Raw genomic sequence first — 23,464 nt, forward strand, 5'->3', positions numbered from 1 at the left:
GGCTCTTGCGTAGCTGAAAGCTCGGAACAAGTGAGGATGCGCTCCTACTCCGATGACAAGGGAATCAGGTAAGATGCTATGCACTGCTGGTGATGGTATTGCAGAGACAGGTAAGACGCGCATCTGGCGATGGAGTTGCTGGAGACAGGTAAGCTGTGCGTCGAGCAATGGTATTGCTGGAGGCAGGTAAGATGCGCAATGAAGATGCAGTGTTGGAAGCAGGTAAGCTGCACTTCAAGCGATGGTGTGGCTGGAGTCAGGTAGATGCATGCTGAAGTAGTAGTTCAGGAACCTAATGAGTTGCGTGCTGAGATGATGAGCTGGAAACAAGAAAGGGTGCTTCGATGGCGGTAAGTGTTACGCTGCAGAAATCAGACTAACGCGAAGCGCTTGCATGCGGATGGGGATGGCTTAAGTAGCCTGGCCCCAGCCACTCTCCTTAGCCCCGCCTTGAGGCTCCACCTTGCTCCTCCCACAGACTTCTGCACGTGCCCTCCAATGTCTTTTAATGGCCACGCCCGGCCTGGGTGCACGTGCCCTAGACACAAAGTGTGCAGAGTACACTTTCCTATGAGCCTTGTGCCAAACGCGCCAGGACTGGGTCCATTTGGACCCTTTGAGTGATAAAGGTAGTGGCCCTTGGCTAGTGGCCATGACACCTGGAGACATTATCTTCTTGGAGCTAGACATACAGTCACCGTCGCCACGAATCATCGCAATCTACAATATCTGAAGACCGCTAACGCGCAATCATCACACCAACTCCGCTGGGCTCTCTTCTTTGCGGAATATGACTTTGTCATCACCTATAGACCCGGAGTACGCAATGGAAAAGCGGAAGCCCTGTTTCGCATGAGTGAGAAGAGGCATTCACTACACCAGACCCTGTGGCCATCATCCCTGAAGGACGAATCCAAGGCATAATTGCCGCAACCACCACTCTAGACAACTTAAAATCTGACCTGTAACACTTGATGAGTCCACCAGCGCAACAGGAATGGCTAGGGAAGGGAGACCGGTATACAATCGTGGACAAGGAACAAGTTACTTACCTGTAACTGTTGTTCTCCAGCATGGGTCTGGCATGGATTCACATGCTCATGTATATTCCCTGTCGTCAGGCCGGAAATCCTCGGTAAAGAAAAAATCAGTATCAGTTTCGTTTCTGATCTGTCTTTCTCAGTAGTAACCACTCACTGGTCTCTGGGTCATACTGCCCCCAGCCAATGACTGCCCTCTCCCTAAGCCCCGCCTCTGGCAGCCATCCTCAGATTTGGTAGCACGCAAAGTAGCAGTATGACCAAGTGAAGAGCTGCAGAGGGGTAGGAGGGAGGGTTCGCATGTGAATCCATGCCAGACCCATGCTGGAGAACAACAGTTACAGGTAAGTAACTTGTTCCTTCTCTAGCATGGGGTCTGGCATGGATTCACATGCTAGTGAATATAAGAATACATAGCAGTACAAACATGCGCAACCAACGGGAGGTGGCAAAGGCTCAACAGTAAGCATTACATCAAAAACTCAACATTAAGCAATTATTACCTCCTCACCAGGCTCACCTTAGGCGAACAGGTTGCGCAGCACTGCTTGGCTGACCCTGGACTCATCCCTGGAATCCCGGTCGATGCAGTAGAATCTCGTGAAGGTGTGAGTCGACCTCCAAGTAGCAGCCCTGCAGATGTCCAGCAGGGACACACCAGACAAGAACGCCGTGGTAGCAGCGATAGCTCTGGTCGAATGGGCTCTCGGACGGCCACGCAACAGCTGGTTTGCCAACCGATGACAGTGCATGATGCAGCCGGAGAGCCACCTGGAAATGGAAGCCTTCGAGAGAGCCTTCCCTTGGTTCACAGGACCAAAGTTCACAAATAGCTTTGATGTTTTTCGAAAACTCTTCGTACGGTCCACGTAGAACTTCAGCGCTCTAGCCACATCGAGCGAGTGCAAAGTCCTCTCGGCCGGCGACGGGAAGAAAACAGGTAACACCAAGGGCTCGTTGTTACGCTCACCTGGCTCCCACAGGGGCGTCGGTTGGACCCGGACAACTGCGGTCTCCACCCACGTGATGCGTAGTGCAGCGATGACTGACTGGATCTGCCCTCCTAATCTTGTCTGCTTAACCCGTAGAAATATTCTCCTACAAGTGGAGAGATGGATTTAGCCACTTGTGGATTCAAGTGATGGCACCCCCACAGTCCTCCCCAACTAATCACCTCCGAAAGGCCCTCACAGCAATCTCACCTTATGTTCTTGAAAGATGAGCTCTCCATCCTGCGTGGATTTGCAAGGGCACGTCGATTCCAGTTACTTCACTGGTTTGAAGGCTCAGGAGAGTTCCGGAGAGTATTGACTCTGAGGTTCCTGGTGAGGACCAGTAAGTATTAAGTTCATAGAGTTCAATATGTCCGATGTTCACCCTTCCTTTCTTGTCTTGCAGCTGGCTCGTGAAAAGATGCTCTTGTGGCAGCTGGTGGCGCTCAGGTAAGAGTCTGTATTACCCGGCGCTGTCCGGTAAATGTTGCACGAGGAAAACTTGTTGTTTTGTCTCTCTTTACAGATGCGGCACGTGAAGATATGGAGAGTCACAAAAGGATGCCTCCGGTGGTAAATCAGGTAAGTCTATGGTGGTAAGAATTATATTTGTTGGTTCCCTCGGCTCACCTTGTGGTTTTCTTTGGTCTCCTAGGTGCCAAAGTTCGGCAAAGAAATTATGGAGGCAGCGCCGACCCGAAGGATGCTGTGAAGACTGATGAGTATGGTGCGGCGCTGCAGCTGGAGGTGCGGCGCGTGCAGAAATTATGTTCTTTACAGGTTCGGAGACAAGATGGATCCAGAATCAGGTGTGGAATAGAAATAAGTTTGTTTTCTAACCTTGTCCCTTTCTTTCCTCTTTGGTTTAGGAGCAAATTCACAAGGGGGGTCCTGGGACTCCCTCTGCCAGACATTAGTCCTGGTTATGAGAGACTTACCCAGAGTCTTTAGCTCACTATCTTTCACAGGGAAGAAATATCCCAAACATATCAGTCTTTGTCCTGCCCTGGGGCAGTCCAGCACCGAAATGCTAGGAAATTCTTCCCTGAACAAGAGTACCAACAGCATCCCCAGACAAGTGTTTTGGTCTGGTTGGACCTCATCAGTAGGGAGGAGCTGTGCCTCTCTAAGAATAGTGAGCAAGGGGTCCAGATTCGAGGCGGGCGTGGTCCCTAGAACCACACCCAAGTAAAAAATAGTCCCTGTAGAAAAATAGTCCCTTTCAAGCTTCATGTTGGATTGGAGTCATTTGCAGCATGGTCTGCCTGAGGTAAGTAATGACTATGAGCCTGGCGCCTTAGGCGCCAGGACCGATTCCTACTATGAGCCTGGCGCCTAAGGCGCCAGGACTGAACCCAGATAGCCCCTAGCCGGGGCTGCTGAGATTTCACTAAATGTCTAGATGCCTGCTCCCGGGGCTGATGGGCTTGGTCCGGATGCCTGGGGGTAGGCATCATGACACTCGTTGAGGTGGAAGTCCGATGACACCTTGGGCATAAAGGAGAGGTGCATCCTCAGCACCACCCTCGTGTTGTGAAAAGTCAAGTATGGAGGTTTGCAGGATAGGGCCTGGATCTCTCCCACTCGTCGTGCGGAGGTGATGGCCACAAGAAACGCAGTCTTCCACGACAGGCACTCAACGGTGCCGAATGCAGGGGCTCGAATGGCGCCCCCATGAGCCTGGTCAGCACCACGTTGAGCTCCCACGCCGGGGCAGGGGCCTTCACCGGCGGGAAAGATCTGAACAGTCCCTTCATAAGTTCTTTCACCAGGCGATGGGACCACAACGACGCCCATTCTGTGGTTCTGGTGTATTGGGAGATCGCAGCCAGATGTATCTTGATGGAGGCGTGAGCCAGTCCAGCCTTGGCCAGCGACAGTAGGTACGGCAGCACTTGAGGCGCCGTAATCCGTAGAGGGTTAATCTTCTGTGCATGGCACCAGACAGAGAACCTCTTCCACTTATGTCCGTAGCACTTGAGAGTTGAGGACGCCCTGGCCTTTGTAAGAACCTCTCTGCAGTCAGCCGGGATATCGTACCCTCCAAACTCTAGTGCTGCAAGAGCCAGGCCTGCAAGTCCAGCGACTCTGGGTCGTGATGAAGTATGGCGCCTCCTTCTCTGTAGAGAAGATCCGCGTCCGTCGGCAGCTTGACTGGTGGGGACGCTGGCAAGTCCAGAAGGTCCGGGAACCAGATCTGCCTCGGCCACGCCGGTGCGATGAGGATCATCCTGCACCGGGACCTCTTGAGCTGGTTGACGAGTCGAAGAAGCAACGGAGGGAACGCATATAGGAACAGGCCATCCCAGGGGAATGAGAAAGCATCGCCCATGCTCCTCGGCTGGGGAAACCTGCTGGCGAACCTCTAGCACTTGGAGTTCATCGCCGTCGCGAACAGGTCTATCTGCGGTTTTACCCATCGTCGGAAGAGTCGATCCACTTGATCCTGATGTAGTTCCCACTCATGGCACGAGCGCAGCTCCCTGCTGAGTGAGTCAGCGATGGTGTTCTTTATCGCTGCCAGATGAAAGGGCACCAGAAACATCCCTTGGGCGACGGCCCAATGCCACAGATCCTGGGCTTCCTTGGAGAGGGCTGGGGATCTGGTTCCTCCCTGCTTCCGGATGTAGAACATCGTGGTGGTGTTGTCAGTGAAGATTCTCACCACCTTGCCCTTGAGGGACAGGAGAAAGGACCTGAGGGCCCAGAACACTGCACGGAGCTCCAGGATGTTGATGTGGAGCGGCTTCTCCTCCGGGAGCCAAAGGCCTCTCACGTGAAGTTCTCCGGTATGCGCTCCCCACCCTTCCAGGGAGGCCTCTGTCGTCACCGTTATCTGGTGAGATGGGGTCTGAAAGTCTGTGCCCGCCATCAGATGAGCGCGGGTGCCCCACCACCGGATCGCTCCTCGGAAGGTCTGGTTGAGCGGGATCCTGTCCTCAAAGCTGCCTGTCGCTTGAATCCAGCAGGCGTCGAGGAACTCTTGCAGAGAGCTCATCCGAAGCCTGCACAGGCGCACAAGATATATGCAGGAGGACATCATCCCGAGGAGGGACTTGATGGACCTCACCCTGGCCACGTCTGTGGCCAGCAGACGCTGCACCTTGCCCAGTATGGCCTTCGTCCTTTCCTCCGATGGCAAGGCCAGGCGCGCCACTGTGTCGAGCTTTGCTCCCAGAAACAGTGCGACGGGACCAGGTGGGATTTGGGAAGGTTGATGGAGAATCCCAGGTCCGTGAGCAGCTGGACGGTCTTCGCTGTGTGATCTACGGTGAGCTCCCTTGACCTTGCTCGGATGAGCCAGTCATCCAGGTAGGGGAAGACAGGGATCCCCTGCAGGCGCAGCCACGCCACCACCGGTGCGAGGCACTTAGTGAACACCCTGGGTGCCGACTTCAATCCGAATGGGAGGGCCTTGAACTGGTAGTGCCGTCCTTGGACCACGAACCTGAGGAACTTTCGGTGTCATTTTAGAATGGGGATGTGGAAGTACGCATCCTCCAAATCCAGCGACGGCAGGAAATCGCCCTCCTCCAGCTGTCCCAGCACATGCTGGAGCGTGACCATCCGGAACTTCTGTGCCTTGATGTACTTGTTCAGTCGTCGCAGGTCCAGGATGAGGCGCCATCCTCCTGTCTTCTTTTTCACAAGGAAGTACCTTGAGTATACTCCGGAACCCCAGAGCCTCTTCGGGACGAGCACGATGGCACATCTTTTGAGCATCGCCCTTACCTCTAATAGCAGTTTAGGGACATGATTTTCCTTCCTGGCCACGGGTGGAATGCGGGGGCACTTTTTTAGAAATTCGAGGGCATGCCCCTGGACCACGGTGTCCAGCACCCAACGGTCGGAGATGGACTCCCACACGCTGATGAACTTCGCCAGCCGGCCTCCCACCAGGGTGCTCCGGTGGGGCCCGACACCGCTGTCGGTTCAATATTGCATGGAGGACGCCTTGCCGCCTTGGCCTCCCTTGCGACGATGGCGGGGTCCACCCTACTTGCCTCGTCCTCTATACGCTTCCTGCGACGAGGAGTGGGCCGCTTGGCAGTACGTAGATGAGCCACCGCCAAATCCCTTGGAGGCACCCTGCTTGCCTCCGGTGCTCCGAAAGGACGGCGTTCGTTGCCAGAGAATGCCTAGGGCCTTAGCTGTCTCTGTGTCCGCCTTGATGGCTTGGAGGGACTCATCCACTGTTTTCCCAAACAGATTGTTCCCGTCGAACGGCATGTCCAAAACCTTGGCTTGTACATACTGGCGGAAATCCGTCACCTTGAGCCACCCTCGTTGTCTAAGGCAAATGCTGTTGCCTAGCTGGCGGAAACCGGCGTCGGCAATGTCCGTTGCCACCGTAATGGCGTGGTCCAACGCCACTTCACCTTCTTGCAAGATCTACAGGGCCTCGGCCCTCTTGTCGTCCGGTAGGAAGTCCAACAGGAGGGCGATCTTGTACCATAACTCCCTGTCGTAGCGGGCCACGATCGCGAGGGCGTTGGCCGCCTTAATCGTTGTTGCCACCAACAAGATAACTCGTCGACCCATAGCGTCCAGCTTCTTTCCTTCGCCGTCCGGCGGGGAAGTTGATGTTGAGGCCGATGCCCCCCCGATTTCTTCTTGGCCGCCGCTGAGACAACCGAGTCAGGGGTCGGTTGTGCCCTAAGGCACAAAGGGGCCGCTTCGGGGACCCGGTACGTTTTCTCGTACCGATCCCTCTTGGCAGGCGTCGTAGACGGGTTTCTTGAGAAGGGTCAGACCCTCGTCCCAGATGTCATCCAGCAGAGGCACGGCGAGGACTGTTTTCCTCTTGGCCTCGCGCCGTTGGTAAAGGAAAACTTCCTTCTCTTCGGGGCAGAGCTGAAAAAGCTCAGATGCCTTGGCGATCATTGCATGGAAAGATCCGATCTCGTCGGACGGGGAGGCCCGGGCTGGGGGCGATGGGAGCTCCGTCCCGTCATCACCGTTGTTGTTGTCGGTACCAGTCATGGCCGTGTCCGTTCCCGTATCATCCCCAAGGACGGGGGACGTGGGCAAAGGTTGAGTAGAGCGTGAGGGCTGAAAAGGCGGGCTGGATGGATCTGTCTTCTCTTGTTCAGGGGGCTTCCCGCTGGGCCTGGCTCTGGCTCCTCCGTCGAGCCTGGTTCCGGATCCTCCGTCGGTGGTAAGGGCAATCTCGTCCTTATCTCCGAACTTAAGGATTGTATCACCAACAAAATGGCCGCTGAGTTATCCTGCGGCTCCGGAAGCGACGCGCGACTAGGACCCTCACCGGTGCCGCGTCGCTCTCGTCACCTTCGTCGGGATCCCTCCCGTTGGAACGGGCCTCTTCGACGCCCTCGTCGAGGCCCTCTAAGACTTCTACCAGCTCCTCCTAGGATGCTGTGTCCGTGTCCACAATGGCCACCGCCCCCCCCTCTTTTTCTGCCGGGGTCTGTGAATCAAGGCCTTTACCACCTTATGTGGGCCTGTGGCCTTCACCTTGGGGGGTGGGGAGGGTCACCGCCCCGCTCCCCCTCTGCTGGATCCTTTGAGCTCGACCGGGGCCTCTCCAGAAGCTTTGCCGGTTTCTCTGCCTTCCTCTTCCCTGAGCCAGAGCCTTGGCTCGTGGTTGATGGCGCTGGAGAGGGTGCGCCCTGCATGGCAGCCAAGGAGCCCGCGGACTCGCGGTGCTTTGCTTTCTGTTGGGCCCTCGTCGCCGGGGCGCCCTCGCAGGACTTAGAAGACCGCTTGGACTTCTTCTTCTCACCTAACGGGCTCTTTCCTTCCAGCCAGTTGGAGAGACGAAGGTGTCGGTCCCTGATGGTCCGTTCCGACATGTTCCTGCAAAACGCAGTGTCCTTCTCCACGTGCGTTTTCTCCTCATGAAGGCAGTAGAGACATTTCAAGTGCTCATCCTCCTTGAACACATTCTGCAGCTGGCATCCAGGGCAAACCCTGAACAGTTTTCCGGGCATCGAGCTTCCTTTCTCTTGGGCCATGTTCGGGTAGGCCGCAGAAACTTCTGGACTCCTCCAAGAAGCGTAACTCGATGAAATCTTCACCCTTGAGGGGCGTAGAAAAATCTGACATGGATCCCCGTTAATCGGATGTAGAGACGGTGGAGCTTGAGGCTCTATTTGACCGAAAAATGAGAAATTCTCTTTGAAAAAACGTGAAAGCGCAGCAAAAGCTAGAGAGCTAAACACGAGGACTCCCAACACTTGAGCGTGCAGTAAAAATCTGAGGATGGCTGACAGAGGCGGGGCTTAGGGAGAGGGCAGGTATTGGCTGGGGGCAGTATGACCTAGAGACCAATGATTGGTTATTACTGAGAAAGACAGATCAGAAACGAAACTGATACTGATTTTTTTCTTTACCGAGGATTCCCGGCCCGATGACGGGGAATATTCATGAGCATGTGAATCCATGCCAGACCCCATGCTGGAGAACCTACCACACTACCAAGGACAATTGTACATCCCTGATAAGAAATTACAGAATCAAATCATCGCAAACTATCACGATTCATTAGTAGAAGGGCATCCGGGAATAGCCAAAACCCAAGCTAAAATTAAAAATAATTAGTGGTGGCCAACTTGGTGAAAGGACATTGTCCAGTTCATCGCAACCTGTGGCACCTGTGCACAACACAAGTCCCAAAAACAAAGTACCACAGGTATGCTACGTCCTTTAGAAGTACCTCCAGCACCTTGGCATACACCATCAATGTATTTTATTACAGACCTTCCCTCCTGTAATGGATACAATACCATCTTAGTCGTCGTAGATCTGTTTTCCAAAATCGCCCACTTTATTCCCCTGAAAGGTCTCCCAACTGCTTCTACTCTGGCTACCGTGTTTTTGGAACAGATTGTCTGGCTACACGGGTTCCCATCAATATTGATATCAGACCGAGGAACTCAGTTTGTCTCTGCATTCTGGAAAAGGTGTTGTGAAATTGCCAAAATCGACCTCCGGTTCTCTTCAAACCATTACCCCAAACCGACGGCCAGACCGAACTGACTAACCAGACCCACGAGCAATACATAAGGTGTATGCTGCAATAAACCGAGGTTACCTGGAAGAACATACTTTGGTTGGCAGAATACGCATATAATAACTCCATTCACACCAGTACGGTACAAAGCCCATTCTACATAGTGTACGGTCGACATCCACGGATATCCGTTTTTGACCCACTCAAATCATTAGAAATGCCCGCTATAACGACCTTACACAAAACCATCACCCAGGTTTTTAAGGAAGCAGCAGAGCATCTTGCCAGAGCCAAAGAGAAACAGAAGCAGTTTGCGGATCGACACTGAAGGGAAGCTCCTAACTACCAAGTCGGAGACAAGGTTTGGTTAGCATCCAAAAACATCCCCCTGAAAGGACCACAGGCGTTCCATCCGTTATCTGGGACCCTACACTATTAAGGCTGTGATCAACCCTGCGGCCATGAAATTAGAATTACCGGCCACATGCGGATCCACCCGGTGTTTCATGTCTCCCTCCTAAAACCATTGAGACCATGTACGCGGATCGATACTCCACCGGATCCCGAAATAGTTGAAGGAGAACCAGAATACAAAGTTAAAAGGATCCTAAACTCCAAGATGGTCTGGTCCAAGTTATACTAACTTATAGACTGGAAAGGTTATTGACCCCAAGATCGGACCTGGGAACCCAGTTAGCATGTCCACGTTCCACGATTAATCAGGCAGTTCCAACGCAATAACCCCACTAAACCAGGGCCAGAGGGGAAACCACCCATGAGAGGGGCCTTGAGGGGGAGTGCTGTCCTGGCCACAGGACCCAGAACACAAAAACTACACCATCTAGTGATGGGGGCAATGGGTCACTTGACTCACTTATGTCCCTTTGGGACCTATAAACACAGGGGCTCTGGCTGGACTCAGTCCTGGTGCTTCGCCAAGCTCATATAGAGATGTGAGCAGGAACACTTTATTTCATTGCAGGAGTGCTTTTACTTTATTTCAGTGCAGGAGTGCTTTTATTTTACAAGAACTTTGCAGGAGCTGAAAGCCTTTATTCCAGAGAACATTCCCATGTGCTGACTGATTGGGTGTGGCTCCCTAGGTCTGGTCTTCGTGTGCTGACTCATCGGGTGTGGCAGAGTGTGGCAGGCAGGCTGAACCTGGTGGGCGTGGCTTCAGAAGCTCTGCTATATAAGCTGCTCCATCCTTAAGGCCGGTGCTTCACGTTACTGTGCACTCGCATGCAACGTGACGCTCACCGCCGCTTGGACCAGTTTACTTACCTTTGGAAACCAGGCGTTCTCCTGCATACTCACCTCCAGGAAACCGGTACTTCATCGCTTCATCTGCAGACTCATTTCCTGACCTCCAGTGATCTTGATCCCGAAGCCGCAGCACCGCACTCCGCATCCACGAACTCGGTCCCTGTGAAGAAGAAGAAAGACAAGGTTAGAACATCCGTCGTAGGGCCGCGCCGCATTTGAACCCTGCACGCCCCCTAGTTAACAGCTTACCAGCTACTGTACCGCTGCAGCTTCGTTCCTCATTCCCTCCGGCTGTCGCCTCGAGCTGCGCAGCTTTTGCCGGCCCAGCAACATCACCTGCAAGGGAAGAAAAAAAAAGAGCAAAAATCAAAAGTGGAATGGACAGCAATACAAGACAACAAACTTTACAATACAACAAAAACAGATGAGGAAAGACAAAGGCAAACAGGAACACTTACTTGAAGTATAGTGGCTTAGTCGTAGCATGGCTGGACTACCATGTGCAAGGGACCAGTGAAGGAACTTGGTCCAGATCATACAAGCACCCCTGCCAGAAGCAGCAGGACGGAGAGCTCGCCAAAACTAATCAACAGGTGAGCTTTCCAGGGACAGCGCATCCCACGGGTACCACGGTTTGGAAGAAGGGGCCTGGAAGGGGATCAGGCGCACAAGCTGGCATACTCATGCCCCCTATTCTCCACGCAGGAGCAGTCCCGAGCAGCATCATCTATTACCACCAGTCACCACATAAGCGCAAAGGACGAAGTCGGACCCGAGCGGCCTCACCCCCGGGAGGGCTAGAACCATGCCCCAACGCCTCCGCAGAGAGCAGGTGAGCTATTTTGTGGGGGAATAGGGCACCTGTGCCATGCCATTGTTGGGGGAATAGAGGTGCTGAATTAAAATTTGGGGGTCATAAAAGCTTCTTGCCACACCCACCCCACTTCCCCCCTCTGCCACATCCACACCCTCCCTACCCCCCTCCTTTACTTTTCGGCCAACTATAGACAGGATGCAAGGTACATTCGGCCCTCTGGCAAAATGAGTTGTGCATTTCTGCCCTAGGGGGAGGTGTAGATGTATGGCAATAGGCCATGAGAGGATTGTTTTCAAGGGCAAATGGGGGAATACCAGGTCTCATCCAATGAAGCCATGACATCTACCCAGAGGTTGTCCCCTCTCATGTGATCCTCCCTCATATAGCCGCCCCCAGGGTCAGGATGAGGTAGCGGCTGCCGTCCTTTGGCCACATGGGAGAAGGTCACTGCCGGGAGATCAGTGATAACTCCATTGGATTCTTCCCACAAGAAACAATCAGCCGGATCACAATACATAAGTAAACAGACCACACTCTGCCACTGGTACATGGGCAAAATCACCCTCCCCAGAAAACCCTGTTGGACCATATTTTATCTTTTATAGCATCCGCCAGATACTGGGAGCAGGTAGGATTATCTTTGGTACCGTAGTCATTGTCGCTATCATAGTAGCCGTCATAGTCTGTGTACCCATGATCCAAATCCTCATATTCGTTATCATTGTCAATGAAATCGCTTCTGAAGGAGATGAGGGAAGGCGTAGGGGTCATAATGCCGCTCCCACTGATGCCACTCCCACTGTCTGATATGGCTGGGATCCCCATGGCCTCTGGATTCTCTGCAGCAAAAGAGAACACAAAATCAACACTCTAGCATGGAAAAAATGTCAACACAAGCTTTTTTTTTTCTTTACAAATATTGTATTCTTTTCAGACACGTAAAGTCGATCTATTGTGCTTTTCATCAATGTACAGTAAAACACACACCATCCTTTATTTAATTTCACGTCCAAATGTAAATGCACCCAGTGGACAGACCTGCATGTGGATTGGTGGGGAGAGAGGGGCACATTTTTGAGGTACACTTTTCTGCAACTTCCATTCCGCACGCACTTCACGTTTTAAGGGTGGTTACCAATCAGTCTTCCCTCTCATTGCATGGGGAACACCCATATCTCCTACGTATTTGTAGATTAAACAGGATGCAAAGTATTTTACCACTGAAACCTTTCTGCAGCATATTGACCCACAGCCCTGCACACAACCTGCTAGCCACACGATCGACCCTATGCAGGACTTACTCTGCAAATTATCCTTCCAGATTAATACATTTTTGGTTAAAGCAGCATTTCTCACAACAGCGCTTTAGTAGCCAGGACTTCACTGCAAAGCGCTATGTTGTTGTGATAAAGGTGTTGCAGATAGATATTGGTTCTGGACTCAATTGTTATACATGATCTTGCCGTTTAGTGGTTGATACGGAATTGCGTCTTATTAGTTTTGTCTATTAGGTAGCACTTGCGCCGCCTATAAGCTAAACTATTGTATTAGAGTACAGATAGGGGACCTCGACTACCCCTTTTATTCACCTCCACATAACTCCTCATTCTGGCTCTATTGCACCAACACCTGCAACATGCATTTGTTTATTGCATTGTATAATGTGTGGCAGCTGATTGAAAAAAACATGGGCTCCTTGATCTGAAACAACGCATCACGGTGGGTTAAGATTGCTTGTGATACCCTGATCAGGCAGGGATTTTATTCCTTACACCTTCTGTATACCTTCTGTACCGTTATTATCACTCCAAGGCAGGGTGTTTTTGTTGAGACGTTTATTGCTTACGTATATGGCTAAGATTGTGCTGATGTGTAGACAAAGACTATAAGCTACACATAATTGTTTTATTTGAATATTTTGTTTTCTTTCAGGTTGTAAATATTTTAAAGAAAAATTTTGCTTTATTACACATTTTCTTCTGTATATGACAACTGCTGATTTTTTTCTCTTAATGAGTTAATATTAATGTATGTAATTTGTATTATGTGTAAAGTTTGAATTTACTTTCAATCTGTATCACATTAAAGAATTATTATTATAACTCCTTTTCAAGAATCGATTACGTCTTTATTTTTAAATCACTAGCAAACCGTCTTTTAGAGGCCACAATAGACAGCATTTAATTGTCTGATCATGCTTCTGTCCACGTTAAACTATCCTGCTCACAGTGTCCATCACAATAACAGATGACAGTTTAACTCAGCACTCTTGAAAGGTGAACAATTTGTGAAATCTATTATATTTCTTTAATGAAAATCCTTCAGCAGATACTTCAGTACACAATAATTGGGACTGCTATAAAGCAGTATTAAGGGGCCACATTATATCTTACTCGGTTGCCAAGAAAAAAAGACTTAAAAAGGAGGCTGAAGATATTCTCCAATTTATAAAAACTTTACAATTAGAGTATATTCGAACTAATGCCGCTCCTCTTCTCCAGAAGACTATTAAACTAAGAACTCAGTATAATAATCTAGTAACTGAATATTCATGCACCAATCTTTTGAAATACAAATCCAAGATCAATCAGTTCCCGAATAAAACAGGGAAAGTTCTAGCATCCTATCTTAAGACTAAAAAAGACAAAGCAAAAATTACAGTTATTACAGATCAGGATGGTAAAAGAGTCATGAAAGATAAAGATATTCTGTCAGTATTTTCTAAGTAGTATCAGAAGCTATATTCATCAGAATCTATACCCAATAACACTGATGAGACTTCCTTGAGCAGGTACTTTGCAATTCTTATAATAACCCTAATTTATAATCGTTACCCCATATCTTCTACAGAAATATACAAAGCCATTAATGAAAGGTAATACCTTAAGAAAGGTAAAGCTCTGGGCTCAGATGGGTTCTCAATTGATTACTTTGCCAATTTTAAAGATATACTAGTTCCCAAACTTAAGGAACTTTTTACCTCTTTGATCGAACAAGAAAAAGCAGTAGACTCCTTCTTCGAAGCAACGTTAATTGTATTCCCCAAGCCCAATAAAGACCCCGAACTGGTACAAAATTACAGATCTATTTCTCTAATTATTACCGACTAAGATATTTGCTAAACTTCTCTCTAATAGACTCATACCCTTCCTTCCACACTTGATTAAAAATGAGGGGGTAGGTTATGTTAAAGGTAGGTCATCCTCAGCTAATACTAGACTTTTCATAAATATCCTAAAAGTCATCCAGAACTCCCCTAATCCGTATGCAGCCCTAGCCCTTCAAGCAGAAAAGGCTTTTGATAGTGTAGAATGGAATTACCTTTCAAAACTCTTATCTGGCATGGTATTCCCAACTCATTTATATCCATGATTAAAGTGCTATATTCTAACCCTATTACGTCGGTTTTCATAAACAATCACTCATCCCCTATTTCTCTTTACATAGAGGTACCCGCCAAGAATGCCCCCTCTCACCTCTTATTTATTCTAGCTTTGGAACCATTTCTGGAAGCAATTCGACAAGATGAAAATATAAGTGGTATCCAATACAGACAGAGGTATTAAAATTAAACCGGTGGCCTATGCAGACGACATTTTACTTCTCTTGAATATATCAGACAGATGTTTAGATCACTTAACTAGTGTTATTACATGATTTTCTCTGGCCTCAGGCTCTAAACTTAATACAGACAAGTCAGAGGTTTTACCACTCAACATTATGTGCACCAAACACCACATTGCAAAGCTTGGTATGAAATATTGTTCTGCTGGGATCACATATTTAGGAATCTACATTGAGCCATTAGAGAAGAATATAATCAAATATAACACAGCTAATATTTTAACCAAAGTGAAAGAATTAACCAACTCTTGGTCTCTCCTTTTCTTATCTTGGTGGGGTAGGCTTGAAGCCGTTAAAATGATGATATCCCAAATTATTCTTTATTATTTAAATGTGCTCTCCACACATATTCCTGCTTCCTTTTTCAAATCCTTAGATGCCTGTATCCTCAAATTTCTCTGGGGGAAGAAGAACCGCAAGACATTATTATGTAAACTTAAGATGCCTAGACCAAGGGGCGCGATATAAATAATAAACAAATACAAATACAAAGAGGAGGAGTAGGTTTCTCGGATTATAAACATTACCACTAAGCCTTTGTCTTAAAACAAGTTTAGCCATGGTTTATTCCTACAATCTCCAGTCTTGCCTAATTGGTATGCTATAGAGAGTGCGATGGTGTCCCCACATACCCTCATGGATTGTCCATACATTAAAAACTATCAGAAATGCCTATATAGCATGAGTATCAATATTTCGATTATGTACCTTCGATCTTATTTATTACCGTTATCTTCAAAAGAATCTCAGATTATCTCCCATTACCTTTGGATGAGCCACCCTACTAAAAGTCAATACAATAACCCTGTGCTGGAGACCATGGCTTGATCTCGTCAGTACAGATGGGGAGAAATGGCATATGTGAAGGGGCACAAAGCTTGAAGGTGTTGTTGGGCTATTTGCATGCAAGGGACGTCATTTCACCAAAATGCCAGGGATAGCCGAAGTGTCATCACATGACCCTTGACCTCTGATGACATCACAGGGAGTGATGTCATTTGACCCCACCCCCAAAATGACTTCACAGGAAGCGATGGAACACAACCTTTTACCCCTTGACAAAACAGGAAATGACATCACATAGCATTGCTCCTAAGTACACTATGAAAAATATGGTTACAATATCACTGTACCGTGATATACATTTCATACAAGAATAGATCACCATATGTATCCGCAGAAAATAACATGCTACAACTGCAACTTGCGAAAAGCAAAATTCATAGTCGAAAATCAATGCATATTCTACTCTAAATGCTTTTTGGAGGATTTGGTCTTTATTGTGAATTTGAGGTGTATAAGAACAGACTAAATCAGCGACTCACTCCCTGACTCACTCCCTGAGGTGTACCTGAAATAAACCTTTAATGAGTCTAACAATTATTGCATAGAATTCAAGAAAGACAAATTATTTGTTATTCCTATTCTTTCTTATTTAGGGTCAAAGTGTTACACTTGTGGAACCCCCTGTTTTTTTTTTAAGAAGCATGAACAAGAAAGCCTGCCACCCTAGAAACAAAGAGCCACGTGGCAATGGCCACAGCCCTAAAACATTTTTAGTGGTAGCAAGGGAGACCTCAGGGGTCGCAAGGGAGACCCATGGTGACCCCTAAATGACATCCCTGTTGCCTGCCCATTGCCATGCTAATCCTTGTCCCTCTCCACGTAATACACCTCCCCATGGGAACTCTTTGAGCACCCTTTAATCAAGCCTTACCATTAAACTTTGCACTGGAAGTGCCTGCCAGTGTTTTTTCAAATCCGTCTTTTGCGAGTTAAAGACCTAATTGGAGTTGTAAACCTGCTACTGTATTGTATTGTAACAGTATTTGTAAAGTGCTGCAAGGACCGGATGGCATCTAGGCGCTAGTAGGAGCGGAGAGGAAGAGGGGAAGCAAAATGTAATAAAAATGACTTAATCTGTCTGCCTTCCAGGAAACTCGATTCATAAGCACTAAGCGTGTCTTTCACTGAAGTCCGGTTTAAAACAAGCATTGACAAAGCCAATTGTTTTGGCTTGTGTATAAGTATTAAGCATTTGCCAGGCACTGCTATTATATATCAAGGTACTCGCACCATTTTGCAGCTGCTACCATTAGTGACCTGTTAATGCCACTACGTCCATGCCTTGCAAGTACCTTTCCCAAGCCCACACAAATGCCCAAACTGTTGGCGTAACCATAGAGCTTTCCTCCTACCCTTCCTAAATCTCATCGACTTTCCCCTCATTGTGCTCGTCTGATTCTGTAATTGCGTACTGTACGTTAATTTTGTGTAGCAATTAAACATTTAATACATGGAAAACTTTATTGCGGTTCATCAGGAGTTGGGCAGAGCAGTAAAAAATGCAGTGGGAACATGATTACTGCCGCATTACTCCTCTGCCCAATCCCGAGTGTGGGCGGAAAGTGGGAGGTTTATTTCTAGCTTTATGCTGGAGGTAAAAACCTCCCCAATCCGCCCATTTGCGCCGGGTCTAATGGACCCAATGGGAATGGGGACTTACCCTCCCCTTTACCCCTGCAACTCGGTATCCGGCGCTAATAGCACCAGTCCAAGTTGTGGTAATGCAATTTGCGCTGGCAGTATCCTGGCAGGATTACCGCCAGGATACCGTCAGACTTCTGATAGGGCCCATTCACTTGTAGACTGCTTTGAAGAGAGAATGTTGCACTGTAAGAATTGATTTGGCAAAGTTAATCTTATTGCAACTATGATGAGACTACTCCATTACTAATCAATCAATCAAAGGGATTTCTGCCAAAGTGGAAATTTAAGACCATGCTAGATCAGTGTCCTGCCCAGTTTAGACCAGCACATGTTGAGTAGAAGTAATGTAATTAATCGATCAAGCAGGGCATAGGCCCGCACGTGTCCACCACATGTCACCTGAACCAAACTGTCAGAGCTGTACACAGCAGCATTGCTTAACAGGCACCTGTTGGGGTGGTCGATAAAAGTCCCAATAAGGAAGAGGGGTTCACGTTGAGCGTGCCATATTGTTGACTGGGGTGACGGAGATGTCACGATTTAGCATGTGTCTAGTGTAGTAAACAAGGAAGGGAAAAGTGTTACTTTTTGCGTTACTTTGGGTTTAAGTTAAATACATTTTCAATTCACAAGCGCACAGCAAGATAATGTCAAATCCGCTGATGCAATATAAATACAATATAGGTGTGTGGTGTGCCACGTATCCATCTAAAAGTTGGGCTGCAATGAGCTTCATACGCACTTGTGAAATAGGAGATTTTGTAATGGAGAAACCACTGTGAGAGGACGTGGTAGTCTTGAACATAAATGTACAGACATACATACATAGGGGTCTTTAGGGACATGTGTTTGGGATAGTTGGTGTTCATGGTGAATACACAAAGCTGCATGCTGCAAATCCTCTCATATGTAGGGATTGTGCAGGCCCAGAGGCCTGGTGTGGCGAGATAAACTGTGTGACTGGGAAAACTGGTTGAGCAAGGTTGAAGGTTGAGGAAAGGCAGTGGTCAGCTGCAATAATATCAGATGGTCAGCTATGGCCAGGCTCAGGTTTTTACGAGTTGGTACTATTGTGAAGAGGAGATGCAATCTTTTTAAGAACATAGGAGCCTGTGATTCATTGTCCAGGGAAGTCCGGCCATCTGGTAGAGTTAGTTTGGGTCCAAGTAATAAACCTGGTGTAAGGGATGCTAAAGGGCAGATTTTGCACATGGGGTAGGGTTTCGATCAGGTTCTCAGGATTTGCCCACAGTTTATGCATGCTGAATTGGTAGTCGTATAGATTAGTGTGAAATAAGAATGCCAGCAAGTCTGGGCGGATAAGATACTTATGGCCAGTCCAAAGGGAACTTGTTATTTCTCTCCCTTCTCGTTTTGTTGAAGTGTCCTTGCCTATGTACATCACATTCAGGGTTAGAGGTCCCCGGCGAGTTGGAACTTGTGATGAATTATGTTTGGTGTGTGAATGTGTAACTATGGGACAACGTCATGACCTACCATGGAAAGATGCCAAAAAGGGGTGTGCTGTAAATATGAGCTGATGCAAAGATGTTAAAAGGGGATGGTAGTTAAATAAATGTGTCCAATGAGAGCATGGGAACTGAAGAGGATTGGATTTCTTTGTATTGGTTTGGCCAATCGGGTGTGGGGGGATGATTTGTAATAAAGTATGTGGGAGTGTTTTAACTGTTACAAAATGCATAAAATGTGCTAACTTAAGTGGTTCGAGGAGATTTGGGTTAGTTTGACTCCACAGCGTCGTTTAGCTCCTCCCGGCTGTTTGTACACAAACTTGCTTTACGGACAAAAATGTAATCACTTCTTAAGAGGTGAGCTTACTTTGGGTTAAGGTGATCAGAGGTCCATCCAGAAATTTGGCATCCATGGGTGGTCCCCAGGCTTTCCAAAACATTGGGGGTTTCCTGTCCGCACAACACGGCTGAGGCGCTTCTCTGCGGGGACCAGTCTTCCATGGTCCAGAAAAAACAGGGCTGTGTTGAATCAGGTATGGCACAAGGTTGGATGGACAGGTTTGCCTCCTGGCCAAGGCCAAATGAGAGGGTTTCCGAGGGGTAGGGGAAGATTTTCACAAGGTGGTGGGTCTTTTGACAGGTTCAGGGGAATGGGGTCCCGGTTTAACAGGCCGATGGGAAGTAACTATAGGGGGTTGTATGGGATCCAGAGTTGGTCGTGTGGAAGGATGGGACATGTGGCACAAGATTGTAAGAACAGGCCACAGCATTTCAACGTAGGTGCCCAGCAAATGCGACCACTGACCATGCCATATGCCGCAGGATCTGTGCAATCACAGTAGGTACGAGTTGAACAGAACCCGGCGCCTGGGGCTGCAAAGACCAATGCATTTCCACTTACCATGCCAGCACAGGCATGGGAGAAAATTCCTCTACCCCAAGGAACGGTCATTCACTACACTGGAGCAAGTATATTTGGAGGGAATCCTTTCCAGCTCCCCAGTTCTAACATGTACCCGGATTGGGGCAGCCCACAGGGATCTCTGATGTGTCCAGTCCTGTCTGTTACTACTGATCCAGAAGAAGACAGGTAGGTAACCAAACGTTTTCATTTATGGTCGATACAGGGGCTACAAAATCTTGCATCAAGGAAGGCAGTTCCCCTTGCCAGGCAAAACAATGGACGCACAGGGATTCTCTGGGGCTATCCTGCCAGTTTCTTAGACCAAGCATCTAGGTATTAAGCTAGGTAAACAAAATGTATCTGCTCCCTTGTATTGTGTAGATACCCCAAGCAAATCTCTGGGGCGGAGATCTCCTTAGTAAAGTGCACCTAACAATTGCTGTCATGGAGTAAGGTATAGTATGCTAGATTCCACATTTGTATCCGGCAAGAGAAGCAACGTTTTTGCATCCGTACTATATAAGGGGGGAGGGGGTGCCTGTACATTCAGCTTTGTTCCTTTATGAGATCAGGCATGGCAGATACTGATAGAATTTTTGTTTCGACCTGCTGCGTGGCGGGAGGTAACACCAGGAACAATTGCCATGCTTCTCCTAGAAGCAGTAGTTATCAAGAAGAACAGGGTGGTTGTCTCAGGCACTGATGAGGAAGGCAGAGAGTGGCGCACAGTCTTGTGCATTGATCCAACCTTATAGATAAGGGATGTGTCCCACAAACAATGTTTAGAGGATGCCAAAGATGCCAGAGAGATGTTTTTTTACATTGGGTTGCCTTGCCAGACAGCAAAAGAGCAAAGGGAAGTACCACAGACCATGCACATAATTAGAAATACATTGCCATATTAGAGGAGGATTTGGAGAAGGTGCCAGACCATTTATGGACCAGCAATCCTCATGATGTGGGGCTGCTAAAGAGTGTTGGAGCAGTATGGATAAAATTGAAACCTGGTGCGATTCTGCCACGTGTTAAGCAATACCCCATGTTTAGAGAGGCTGACAAAGCATTTTATGAGACCATTAGGGCATTGTTGAAGCAAGGCATTATACAACTATCTGTGTCCCCATGCAACACAACCATCTACCCTGTGAAGAAAGCAAAGGGGTCCCGTTCGTCCAGGATATGCGCCCTCAGAATAACATTTTTTTTGGGTTATCCAAACAATTTTAATTACATTACAGCTCTATAAACACATATTAAAACAGTATTGCTATCCACTGAAAGACTCACACTTAGTACTTAAGCCAGCCAAAATGTGTTAGAAGCCTAACCAGGCTTTTTCAAGGCTGTGAGAGATATGATTCCATTTCTCTTACAAATTAGTTATTTAAAAACAAAATACAAGGGGTGTGGCCGGGAGTGACCGAGAGGCAAGGCTCCTTGAGTGCTTCTGGATGGCCCCATCGTCGGAGTGAATTCCCCGCAGACCAAGACTCCTGCCGTACCTGCCCTCGACCCTACAGCAGTATGAAGCCCGGCTGTGTCACTCAAGTGGGGTCGGCAGAGTTTTTATGCAGCCCCTGAGCTCTGCGAGCTGAATTTGTCCCCGCCGAACCTGCACTACGAAATCCAAGATGGCGAGTGGACGCCTGTAACGGTGGGGGGGAGGTGCCCCTCTGCTCTCTGTGCAGCCCGGAGAAACACGGAGGAGCGCAGACGTCCGCGGGGGTGCCGCGAGTTGCTTTGCGGGGCCCTCCAGCTCGAATCGGCACAGTTGCTCTGACTTCATAGACCAGCGGGCTCCCGTGTCATCTGAAGCCCCGGTGGGGGTGGGGCGATCCTCCGCTCTCCTCAACAGCCCGTAGACCCGGGAAACTGTCAACACCCACGCTGGACCCGTCGCGAGGGGATGTGGAGAACCCCCTACATGAGCCCCCGGCCTAGGATCCAAGCCTTCATCTTCATCTCTGGCCCCACGCGACCCTGGGAGGATGCCTTGGAGGGTGCCTCTCCCCCGCACGGAGCGCCAGGAGAGTCCATACTGCAGCCTGCGGACTCCGGGGGGCAACTATCTGTACCCGGAGCGCTGCTCCGGTTGCACAGCACAGCTGCAGATCATTACAGCGCAGCACAAGCAGCAGGAGCCCCCGGCCTGGGATCCAAGCTACAGCCCGAGCACACCTCTGCGCTGCAGGTCCCTGAGGCACTCGAGGCCCCGGCGGAGGAGTGGCGCTCCTCCGTCTTCATCTCCGGCCCCACGCAACCCTGGGAGGACGCCTTGGAGGGCGCCGGCGCCTCTCCCCCTCACGGAGCACCAGGAGAGTCCATACTGCAGCCTGCGGACTCCGGGAGGCAACCATCTGGACCCGGAGCGCAACTCTGGTTGCACAGCACAGCGGCGGTTCATTACAGCGCAGCACAGGCAGCGGCCCCCGCTCTCACGGTGAGTGTGTCCGTCGCTCACCCTTAATCTCCCTACACACATCAAGTGGGGACCGGGCCTGTCTTGGGGGAGAGCCTGATTCGAATCAGAGCGGCGACCGCTGTGGGGGGGGGGCCGCGGCTATTCACCGCATTGCTAACAGTCCCCATTATCTGGCGGTCTGGAGGCCGCAGAAGCCCACCTATATGAGAACTGTTGGGCATTGAGGCGACCCTACTCCTCATCCCCCCCTGCCGGACTTCAACACCTACGCGGGTGCCTTTGCCCATTGCTCCCTATGGTCCTTATGGTCCCCAAGATTTGCGCAGGAGCTGAAACCCACCCGGAGGGTCCATAAACTTTAACCCACCCCGGCGGGAGAAACAACACCCAGTGCAACTCCCTCGCCTGCAGGCCCAGAGACTAACACCATCAGCCCCCTGAAGCCAGGTACTTTAGCGTCTGCGACAACTCGCCCTGCTCCGAAGATCCTCTGGGAAGCGCCTGCCGCAGCCTTCTCCACCACTTCCGGCAGGCAATTGAAAACTTGCCTGGGCCATCCCCACTCTTCACCTCGCAGCTTTGCTCTACCCTGGCCCTGCTGATCTCCCTTCGTTCACACTTTCAGCCAGGCATTCTGGGGGTCCCAACCCCATCTACTCTGCCAGACACCTCTCCTCCTCATCTGTGAAGCCTGACCTTCCAGGCCCCTCCATCAGCACCGCAGAGACCAGCGAGCTGCTGAGCAGCCTATAAATTAATTTCTGTGTTCATTCTCATCATTCACACCGGCCAAGCGGGTCTTCCGTGAGGGGGAGGCCCGCTATCCTTTCCCAGCACTGGATCTGCTCGGTGGGGCCTAACCTGGCATCTCTGCGCTCACTACAAAAATTTGGTAGGCGCCCTTTATCCGCCCCCATCATTCGGAGGAACCATGTCAAAGAGTGGGAAAGCAGCGAAGCAGGCAGACATCGCAGCTATGATGTCCAACTCGGGGCAAAACAGAATAAGCAAAGCCGACCCTTCCACTACAACATCCTCCAGCGTTCCCATTTACCGGAACATCCGCAGGCCGAGCACTTCGCTACCAAATCAGACTTAAAAGACCTTCTAATAGCCCTCACTAAGGAGATCCAAAAAGGCACAGAGGTCTCCAAATAAATCGCTTCCCTAGACAAAAGAGTGGAGGAAGTGGAAAAGCGCACCGAGGAGGTAGAGAATGGCCTATGCGACAACACCTTTGAACTGGAATGCGGCTTAAATAGAATAGCAACCCTAGAAGCCAGATGCGACGCTCTCGAGTACAAGCAGGAGGACAGTGAAAATTGCTCCCGGCGCAATAACATCCGCATCCGCGGAATCCCTACCTCAATCACCAAAGCAGATCTTGAGAGCTTCGTTAATGACCTATTCAGATTCATCATAACTCTTCCCGACAGCGCCCCGCTGGAAATCGATAGAATCCAT

At 49.4% G+C, this 23,464-nt stretch overlaps 1 protein-coding gene across 5 annotated transcripts in view; it reads right to left on the minus strand.

Moving 5' to 3' along the window:
• Window positions 1–23,464, minus strand: part of RNF8 (ring finger protein 8) — a 780,077-nt gene that overhangs the window by 23,458 nt on the left and 733,155 nt on the right. For 4 of the 5 annotated variants that reach the window (XM_069608764.1, XM_069608767.1, XM_069608765.1 and 1 more), the window contains one exon: window positions 11,736–11,927. The exons of the other annotated variant lie outside the window; for it this stretch is intronic. In XM_069608764.1, the coding sequence (XP_069464865.1) occupies window positions 11,736–11,927 (192 nt within the window). The remainder of the gene's footprint in view (window positions 1–11,735; window positions 11,928–23,464) is intronic. 5 annotated transcript variants of the gene reach the window in all.

Source organism: Ambystoma mexicanum, chromosome 4q, assembly GCF_040938575.1.
Source record: "Ambystoma mexicanum isolate Mex_15411 chromosome 4q, UKY_AmexF1_1, whole genome shotgun sequence".
Classification (NCBI taxonomy): Eukaryota; Metazoa; Chordata; class Amphibia; order Caudata; family Ambystomatidae; genus Ambystoma; species Ambystoma mexicanum.